The sequence below is a fragment of the Trichomycterus rosablanca genome, chromosome 7, assembly GCF_030014385.1.
Source record: "Trichomycterus rosablanca isolate fTriRos1 chromosome 7, fTriRos1.hap1, whole genome shotgun sequence".
Taxonomy (NCBI): domain Eukaryota; kingdom Metazoa; phylum Chordata; class Actinopteri; order Siluriformes; family Trichomycteridae; genus Trichomycterus; species Trichomycterus rosablanca.
The window spans coordinates 39,928,167-39,938,112 of NC_085994.1; the positions used below are offsets into that span (position 1 = coordinate 39,928,167).

The following is a 9,946-nucleotide window of genomic DNA, read 5'->3' on the forward strand; positions in this document are numbered from 1 at the left end:
TACATGAACTATAATAACATTATACATTATTGACTGAAATGGAAACCTAATAAAATAGATCAGAAACAATTCATATCATGGTTAAATGAATCAATCCTCCTTGGATTTGATCAGTGTTGGGGGTCGGTGGTAACACTGGTGCCTAGACCTTTATGACGTAGAAGAGTTCCACTCACGAGGGTATAAATAGCGCAGACAGCACGAGCCTCCGTCAGTCGTTCACCGACACTCGACCGAGACACACGCGGCGGTTTATCACGCGCGTTCCGCGGATTCTCGATGGCGTTCCGAGGCTTTACATGGGGAGGCGGACTGCGCTCAGCAGGCGTCGCGGTCGGCGTTGCAGCTGCGGCCGCTGCCGGCTGTTATCTGCTTTACAAGAAATGGGTTAGAGCATCTAAGCGCACCCGAGATGTCGCGGTGCATCCGGAGCCGGAGGAAAACCTTCCGCAGGACAGGAGACAGTCAGAAGGGACACCGGTGGACAATGTGCAGGAGAACAGGAGACAGTCAGAAGGGACACCGGTGGACAATGTGCAGGAGAACAGGAGACAGTCAGAAGGGACACCGGTGGACAATGTGTTGGAGGACGTTAGACAGTCAGAAGGGACACCGGTGGACAATGTGCAGGAGGGTGTTAGACAGTCCGAAGGGACACAGATGGACATTGTGTCGGAGGGTGTTAGACAGTCAGAAGGGACACAGATGGACATTGTGTCGGAGGACAGGAGACAGTCAGAAGGGACACCAGTGGACAATTTGTCGGAGGACAGGAGACAGTCAGAAGGGACACCTGTGGACAATGTGTCGGCGGACGTTAGACAGTCAGAAGGGACACCTGTGGACAATGTGCAGGAGGACAAAAGACAGTCAGAAGGGACACCGGTGGACAATGTGTTGAAGGACGTTAGACAGTCAGAAGGGACACCAGTGGACAATGTTTTGGAGGACGTTAGACAGACAGAAGGGACACCGGTGGACAATGTGCAGGAGGGTGTTAGACAGTCAGAAGGGACACAGGTGGACAATGTGTCGGAGGACAGGAGACAGTCAGAAGGGACACCTGTGGACAATGTGTCGGCAGACGTTAGACAGTCAGAAGGGACACCGGTGGACAATGTGCAGGAGGACAAAAGACAGTCAGAAGGGACACCGGTGGACAATGTGTTGGAGGACGTTAGACAGTCAGAAGGGACACCAGTGGACAATGTTTTGGAGGACGTTAGACAGTCAGAAGGGACACCGGTGGACAATGTGCAGGAGGGTGTTAGACAGTCAGAAGGGACACAGGTGGACAATGTGTCGGAGGACAGGAGACAGTCAGAAGGGACACCGGTGGACAATGTGTCGGAGGACGTTAGACAGTCAGAAGGGACACCGGTGGACAATGTGTCGGAGGATGTTAGAAAGTCAGAAGGGACACAGATGGGCAATGTGTCGGAGGGCGTTAGACAGTCAGAAGGGACACAGATGGACAATGTGCAGGAGGACAGGAGACAGTCAGAAGGGACACCGGTGGACAATGTGTCGGAGGATGTTAGAAAGTCAGAAGGGACACAGATGGACAATGTGTCGGAGGATGTTAGACAGTCAGAAGGGACACAGATGGACAATGTGTCGGAGGACAGGAGACAGTCAGAAGGGACACCGGTGGACAATGTGCAGGAGAACAGGAGACAGTCAGAAGGGACACCGGTGGACAATGTGTTGGAGGACGTTAGACAGTCAGAAGGGACACCGGTGGACAATGTGCAGGAGGGTGTTAGACAGTCCGAAGGGACACAGATGGACATTGTGTCGGAGGGTGTTAGACAGTCAGAAGGGACACAGATGGACATTGTGTCGGAGGACAGGAGACAGTCAGAAGGGACACCAGTGGACAATTTGTCGGAGGACAGGAGACAGTCAGAAGGGACACCTGTGGACAATGTGTCGGCGGACGTTAGACAGTCAGAATTGACACCTGTGGACAATGTGCAGGAGGACAAAAGACAGTCAGAAGGGACACCGGTGGACAATGTGTTGAAGGACGTTAGACAGTCAGAAGGGACACCAGTGGACAATGTTTTGGAGGACGTTAGACAGACAGAAGGGACACCGGTGGACAATGTGCAGGAGGGTGTTAGACAGTCAGAAGGGACACAGGTGGACAATGTGTCGGAGGACAGGAGACAGTCAGAAGGGACACCTGTGGACAATGTGTCGGCAGACGTTAGACAGTCAGAAGGGACACCGGTGGACAATGTGCAGAAGGACAAAAGACAGTCAGAAGGGACACCGGTGGACAATGTGTTGGAGGACGTTAGACAGTCAGAAGGGACACCAGTGGACAATGTTTTGGAGGGTGTTAGACAGTCAGAAGGGACACAGGTGGACAATGTGTCGGAGGACAGGAGACAGTCAGAAGGGACACCGGTGGACAATGTGTCGGAGGACGTTAGACAGTCAGAAGGGACACCGGTGGACAATGTGTCGGAGGATGTTAGAAAGTCAGAAGGGACACAGATGGGCAATGTGTCGGAGGGCGTTAGACAGTCAGAAGGGACACAGATGGACAATGTGCAGGAGGACAGAAGACAGTCAGAAGGGACACCGGTGGACAATGTGTTGGAGGACGTTAGACAGTCAGAAGGGACACCGGTGGACAATGTGCAGGAGGACAGGAGACAGTCAGAAGGGACACCGGTGGACAATGTGCAGGAGGGTGTTAGACAGTCAGAAGGGACACCGGTGGACAATGTGCAGGAGGACAGGAGACAGTCAGAAGGGACACAGGTGGACAATGTGCAGGAGGGTGTTAGACAGTCAGAAGGGACACCGGTGGACAATGTGCAGGAGGACAGGAGACAGTCAGAAGGGACACCGGTGGACAATGTGCAGGAGGGTGTTAGACAGTTAGAAGGGACACCGGTGGACAATGTGCAGGAGGACAGGAGACAGTCAGAAGGGACACCGGTGGACAATGTGTTGGAGGACGTTAGACAGTCAGAAGGGACACCGGTGGACAATGTGTCGGAGGACGTTAGACAGTCAGAAGGGACACCGGTGGACAATGTGCAGGAGGACAGAAGACAGTCAGAAGGGACCCCGGTGGACAATGTGTTGGAGGACGTTAGACAGTCAGAAGGGACACAGATGGACAATGTGTCGGACGATGTTAGACAGTCAGAAGGGACACAGGTGGGCAATGTGTCGGAGGACGTTAGACAGTCAGAAGGGACACCGGTGGACAATGTGTCGGAGGACAGGAGACAGTCAGAAGGAACACAGGTGGACAATGTGTCGGAGGACATTAGACAGTCAGAAGGGACACAGGTGGACAATGTGTCGGAGGACAGGAGACAGTCAGAAGGGACACAGGTGGACAATGTGTCGGAGGACAGGAGACAGTCAGAAGAGATACCGGTGAACGTTAGACAGTCAGAAGGGACACAGGTGGAGAATGTGCTGGAGGACGTTAGACAGTCAGAAGGGACACCGGTGGACGTTAGACAGTCAGAAGGGAACCCGGTGGACAATGTGCAGGAGGACAGGAGACAGTCAGAAGGAACACCGGTGGACAATGTGCAGGAGGACAGGAGACAGTCAGAAGGGACACCGGTGGACAATGTGCAGGAGGACAGGAGACAGTCAGAAGGGACACCGGTGGACAATGTGTCGGAGGACATTAGACAGTCAGAAGGGACACCGGTGGACAATGTGTCGGAGGACAGGAGACAGTCAGAAGGGACACCGGTGGACAATGTGTCGGAGGACAGGAGACAGTCAGAAGGGACACCGGTGGACAATGTGCAGGAGGACAGAAGACAGTCAGAAGGGACCCCGGTGGACAATGTGTTGGAGGACGTTAGACAGTCAGAAGGGACACAGATGGACAATGTGTCGGACGATGTTAGACAGTCAGAAGGGACACAGGTGGGCAATGTGTCGGAGGACGTTAGACAGTCAGAAGGGACACCGGTGGACAATGTGTCGGAGGACAGGAGACAGTCAGAAGGGACACAGGTGGACAATGTGTCGGAGGACATTAGACAGTCAGAAGGGACACAGGTGGACAATGTGTCGGAGGATGTTAGACAGTCAGAAGGGACACAGATGGACAATGTGTCGGAGGACAGGAGACAGTCAGAAGGGACACCGGTGGACAATGTGCAGGAGAACAGGAGACAGTCAGAAGGGACACCGGTGGACAATGTGTTGGAGGACGTTAGACAGTCAGAAGGGACACCGGTGGACAATGTGCAGGAGGGTGTTAGACAGTCCGAAGGGACACAGATGGACATTGTGTCGGAGGGTGTTAGACAGTCAGAAGGGACACAGATGGACATTGTGTCGGAGGACAGGAGACAGTCAGAAGGGACACCAGTGGACAATTTGTCGGAGGACAGGAGACAGTCAGAAGGGACACCTGTGGACAATGTGTCGGCGGACGTTAGACAGTCAGAATTGACACCTGTGGACAATGTGCAGGAGGACAAAAGACAGTCAGAAGGGACACCGGTGGACAATGTGTTGAAGGACGTTAGACAGTCAGAAGGGACACCAGTGGACAATGTTTTGGAGGACGTTAGACAGACAGAAGGGACACCGGTGGACAATGTGCAGGAGGGTGTTAGACAGTCAGAAGGGACACAGGTGGACAATGTGTCGGAGGACAGGAGACAGTCAGAAGGGACACCTGTGGACAATGTGTCGGCAGACGTTAGACAGTCAGAAGGGACACCGGTGGACAATGTGCAGAAGGACAAAAGACAGTCAGAAGGGACACCGGTGGACAATGTGTTGGAGGACGTTAGACAGTCAGAAGGGACACCAGTGGACAATGTTTTGGAGGGTGTTAGACAGTCAGAAGGGACACAGGTGGACAATGTGTCGGAGGACAGGAGACAGTCAGAAGGGACACCGGTGGACAATGTGTCGGAGGACGTTAGACAGTCAGAAGGGACACCGGTGGACAATGTGTCGGAGGATGTTAGAAAGTCAGAAGGGACACAGATGGGCAATGTGTCGGAGGGCGTTAGACAGTCAGAAGGGACACAGATGGACAATGTGCAGGAGGACAGAAGACAGTCAGAAGGGACACCGGTGGACAATGTGTTGGAGGACGTTAGACAGTCAGAAGGGACACCGGTGGACAATGTGCAGGAGGACAGGAGACAGTCAGAAGGGACACCGGTGGACAATGTGCAGGAGGGTGTTAGACAGTCAGAAGGGACACCGGTGGACAATGTGCAGGAGGACAGGAGACAGTCAGAAGGGACACAGGTGGACAATGTGCAGGAGGGTGTTAGACAGTCAGAAGGGACACCGGTGGACAATGTGCAGGAGGACAGGAGACAGTCAGAAGGGACACCGGTGGACAATGTGCAGGAGGGTGTTAGACAGTTAGAAGGGACACCGGTGGACAATGTGCAGGAGGACAGGAGACAGTCAGAAGGGACACCGGTGGACAATGTGTTGGAGGACGTTAGACAGTCAGAAGGGACACCGGTGGACAATGTGTCGGAGGACGTTAGACAGTCAGAAGGGACACCGGTGGACAATGTGCAGGAGGACAGAAGACAGTCAGAAGGGACCCCGGTGGACAATGTGTTGGAGGACGTTAGACAGTCAGAAGGGACACAGATGGACAATGTGTCGGACGATGTTAGACAGTCAGAAGGGACACAGGTGGGCAATGTGTCGGAGGACGTTAGACAGTCAGAAGGGACACCGGTGGACAATGTGTCGGAGGACAGGAGACAGTCAGAAGGAACACAGGTGGACAATGTGTCGGAGGACATTAGACAGTCAGAAGGGACACAGGTGGACAATGTGTCGGAGGACAGGAGACAGTCAGAAGGGACACAGGTGGACAATGTGTCGGAGGACAGGAGACAGTCAGAAGGGACACTGGTAGACAATGTGTCGGAGGACGTTAGACAGTCAGAAGAGACACAGGTGAACGTTAGACAGTCAGAAGGGACACAGGTGGAGAATGTGCTGGAGGACGGTATACAGCTAGTAGAGACACGGGTGGAAAACATGTTGGCGAACATTAGACAGGGTGAGTGTGTGTGAGTGGGTGAGTGTATGGAGAGTGGGTGAGAGTGTGTGAAGGGTGAGTGTATGGAGAGTGGGTGAGTGTATGTGAAGGGTGAGTGTATGGAGAGTGGGTGAGTGTGTGTGAAGGGTGAGTGGGTGAGTGGGTGAGTGTATGTGAAGGGTGAGTGTATGGAGAGTGGGTGAGTGTATGTGAAGGGTGAGTGTATGGAGAGTGGGTGAGTGTGTGTGAAGGGTGAGTGTATGGAGAGTGGGTGAGAGTGTGTGAAGGGTGAGTGTATGGAGAGTGGGTGAGTGTGTGTGAAGGGTGAGTGTATGGAGAGTGGGTGAGTGTGTGTGAAGGGTGAGTGGGTGAGTGTATGTGAAGGGTGAGTGTATGGAGAGTGGGTGAGTGTGTGTGAAGGGTGAGTGTATGGAGAGTGGGTGAGTGTGTGTGAAGGGTGAGTGTATGGAGAGTGGGTGAGTGTGTGTGAAGGGTGAGTGTATGGAGAGTGGGTGAGAGTGTGTGAAGGGTGAGTGTATGGAGAGTGGGTGAGTGTGTGTGAAGGGTGAGTGTATGGAGAGTGGGTGAGTGTGTGTGAAGGGTGAGTGTATGGAGAGTGGGTGAGTGTGTGTGAAGGGTGAGTGTATGGAGGGAGGGTGAGTGTGTGTGAAGGGTGAGTGTATGGAGAGTGGGTGAGTGTATGTGAAGGGTGAGTGTATGGAGAGTGGGTGAGAGTGTGTGAAGGGTGAGTGTATGGAGAGTGGGTGAGTGTGTGTGAAGGGTGAGTGTATGGAGGGAGGGTGAGTGGGTGAGTGAGTGGGTGGGTGAGTGTGTAGAGAGTAAATGTATATATATACAGTATATTAAATATACACAGTGTAGGAACTAATCTGAATAATAATAATAATTGTTCCGTTCTTGTTTAGGTCGCTACACCTCAATAGTCGTGATCCGTTTTTCACGCCGGACACAAAACCCTTAATTTATAAGGGCTTACAAAGCACTGACTGACCATAATGCTGGCTCGGGACAAAGAAATTAAAAACTAAAAATTGGATCATATGAAAGAGATCAGACAGTGTTTAAGTCCTTGCTCAGGGGCCAAACTGTGGCAACTTTGCAGCAATGGGGCTTGAACCAGCAACCTTCTGATCAATAATAGTCTGAGTCTGTAAAGTTGCTTTGAGACAATGTTCATTGTAAATGGTGCTATAAAAATAAAATTGATTTGACTAAAAGTAAAGTTCGGCTTTTGTTGTATTTTTTATATTGACTTTAACTGTTTTATAACTGTGTTTTTATATAAACTTATTAGACTAAAACGCATGCTTGGCATTTAATTAGTGCTTGTTATATAAGTTGTAAAATACTTAAAATAAATAACTTTAAATAATTTTAAAATATTGTCCGTGACCAAGTGTTGACGGACAGAGTAGTGTACAACAGACAATAGATAAAGATATGTTCCGAAGCTCAGGTTCATGTGTGCAGTAGATAATGTACTGCTCTTTTTTGTAAAGAACTAGATGACATTAAGGAAGTTAGAGTTAAAGTTAGTTTAAGGCAGTCTGGGTGGTGTTAACCCAAGTTTGGGTTGGTACTTGTTCAAATTGTACCATGTTTATGTGTGTTGTTTTGTTGTTACTTTGGTGTCTTTTATAATGCAGTGACACTTTTAATTTATTTTCTTTTGGTGATTATCCAGGTTATTCATCTCTATTTGTATCAAGTTAATATTTGCAAATAGTATCATAATTGCAAAATATCAGGATAAGTGACGGTTAATAACTTGTGTAGGATAACGTCGTGGAATGTTAGAGGCCTAGGCTTAAGTACTTGAAGGCAAATATGGTGTTTCTTCAGGAAACACATCTAACAGCGAATGATGCCATTAGTTTTTACAAGTTTTTACTGCTAATTTTTTATCTCAAGCCAGAGGAGTGGCTATTTTAATTCACAAGTCTATTCCTTTTCAGGTCAACAATGTTGAGGTAGATATGAGTGGTAGATTGATCATAGTACAGGTTCATTCACTTGGGAAATGTCTCAATCTCGTTGATATTTATGGCCCTACTAGGGATCAACCAACATTTTTGAGAGTGTATTTTTAACACTGGCTGCACTAATAGGATATATCATTATAGGTAGGGATTTCAGTACTTTGGTACCAAAATTGGATCGACTGTTTGGTAAAGATAGCACTCATAGCCAATTAAGAAAAACTATCACTAGTTTCATGGAAGAGTTAGGACTATGTGAGATATGGAGGACCTTAAACCCAAATAAGAAACAATATTCTTGTTTCTCAGCAACATATAAATCTTATTCCCGATTAGATTTCTTTCTAATTTCAAAATCTTTGATATCAAATGTGGAAGGTTGTTTTTGTTATAGTGGTATAGTTCTCTCTGACCATGCTCCAGTCTCCATGGAGTACAGAACATTGGAGAAATTTAAGGACACCCCTAGGTGGCGCCTTAACCTCAATCGGTTGCATGCAAGACCCAGATTTTATAAAGTATACTGAGGAACTAATAAATCTATACTTTCAGCTGAACACTTCCCAAACATCTTCTTTAGTATCAGAGGGCAGATACTGAGTTACACTAGTTACAAATCCCAAATGTTCAGAAGCAGGTTGATTCAACTAGAACGAGATATTAAAGCACTAGAAGATGACCTGCAAATAGATAACAGTCCAGAACATCAGCAAGGGCTTGCACTCCTAAAGGCTCAATATGAGGAATTAATGGCAAATAACGCCTTAGCTAGTATAAATAGATTAAAACAGACTTATTATGATCAAGGGGAGAAAGCTGGGAAATTATTGGCTTGGCGAATTAAATCTCTACAAAATAAAAAAGCAATATCTGAAATAAGGAATAACACAGGGGTCAATACAACAAATCCCAAAGAAATTAATAATAACACATTTAAAACATATTATGAAAATCTTTATAAATTGGAACTTCAAATTGATGCCGATATACAAGAAACATTTCTAAATAAAATTCTGTTTTATTGATCTTCATATTAAATTAATATAAAAATAAAAATAAAATATGTAGTAGATAAGGAACATTGATAGTTTGATTTTAATACATTGACTTTTGTAGACTTTAATAGATTTATTAATCTGTAATAAATAAATGAATGTTTACAAAAATGAAATTTTTTCTAAATAAAAGGAGGTGGTTTTATTGTTTTGGCTGTACACCACAAATTATCATATAAAAAATAATGCTATAGATATATTTAGTATATGTACATGTTATAATAATATATCACTATACAGGTGACATATGTGGAAAAACCATTATTGACATAGGAGCATATACATATGTCATATATTACATTTCCGTGTAGGCAATATGGATTTAATTCAATTCAATTTAGGAATAAATTGCAGGTGCTGCCAGTATTTACATTTTTCTTCTCCTGGAGGCCGGTCAGTCAGCTCAATACTAACTTGATTGTAAGCATACAGGTATGTGGTGGGTACAATATTATCACAATCTTATAAAAATAAAAATAAAAACAAGAAGGAAAATACCTCCCAGTTCACTATAGACTCAGAACTGGTGTGTTTCATGACCGCATGGACGTTGAAGTTCCTCCCCAGTCCCACCTCAGCACCACCATCACTAATCCTGACACAAACTATACTGCTGGGTCAGCCATCAGCTTTGATTTTCTAGCTAGGCTTTGTTTTTATTTAGCATGCGCCCAACCCAAAATCCTGTTTAAAAAGGACTCTAGTGGTCTAAACTATCTCGCCACTATGTAGAGTTTAAATCTCCTGAGTTTGGGTCTCTGAGGTGCTACAGTCCTCGCCATGCGCTGTGGGAGAGACGGTTGGATAGGGTTCCTCTTTATTGCTGTCGCAACAGCAACACCTCCTGTCCGGTCAAGTGAGTGGAA

At 47.5% G+C, this 9,946-nt stretch overlaps 1 protein-coding gene across 1 annotated transcript; it reads left to right on the forward strand.

The window, feature by feature from the left end:
* The first annotated feature begins 227 nt into the window (after positions 1-227).
* On the forward strand, positions 228-7,268 carry LOC134318470 (mucin-22-like). Its single transcript, XM_062999432.1, has 2 exons — positions 228-6,046; positions 6,952-7,268. Exons 1-2 carry the CDS (start codon positions 280-282, stop codon positions 7,005-7,007), a joined length of 5,823 nt encoding a protein of 1,940 aa, XP_062855502.1. The 5' UTR covers positions 228-279; the 3' UTR covers positions 7,008-7,268.
* The last annotated feature ends 2,678 nt before the right edge of the window (positions 7,269-9,946 follow it).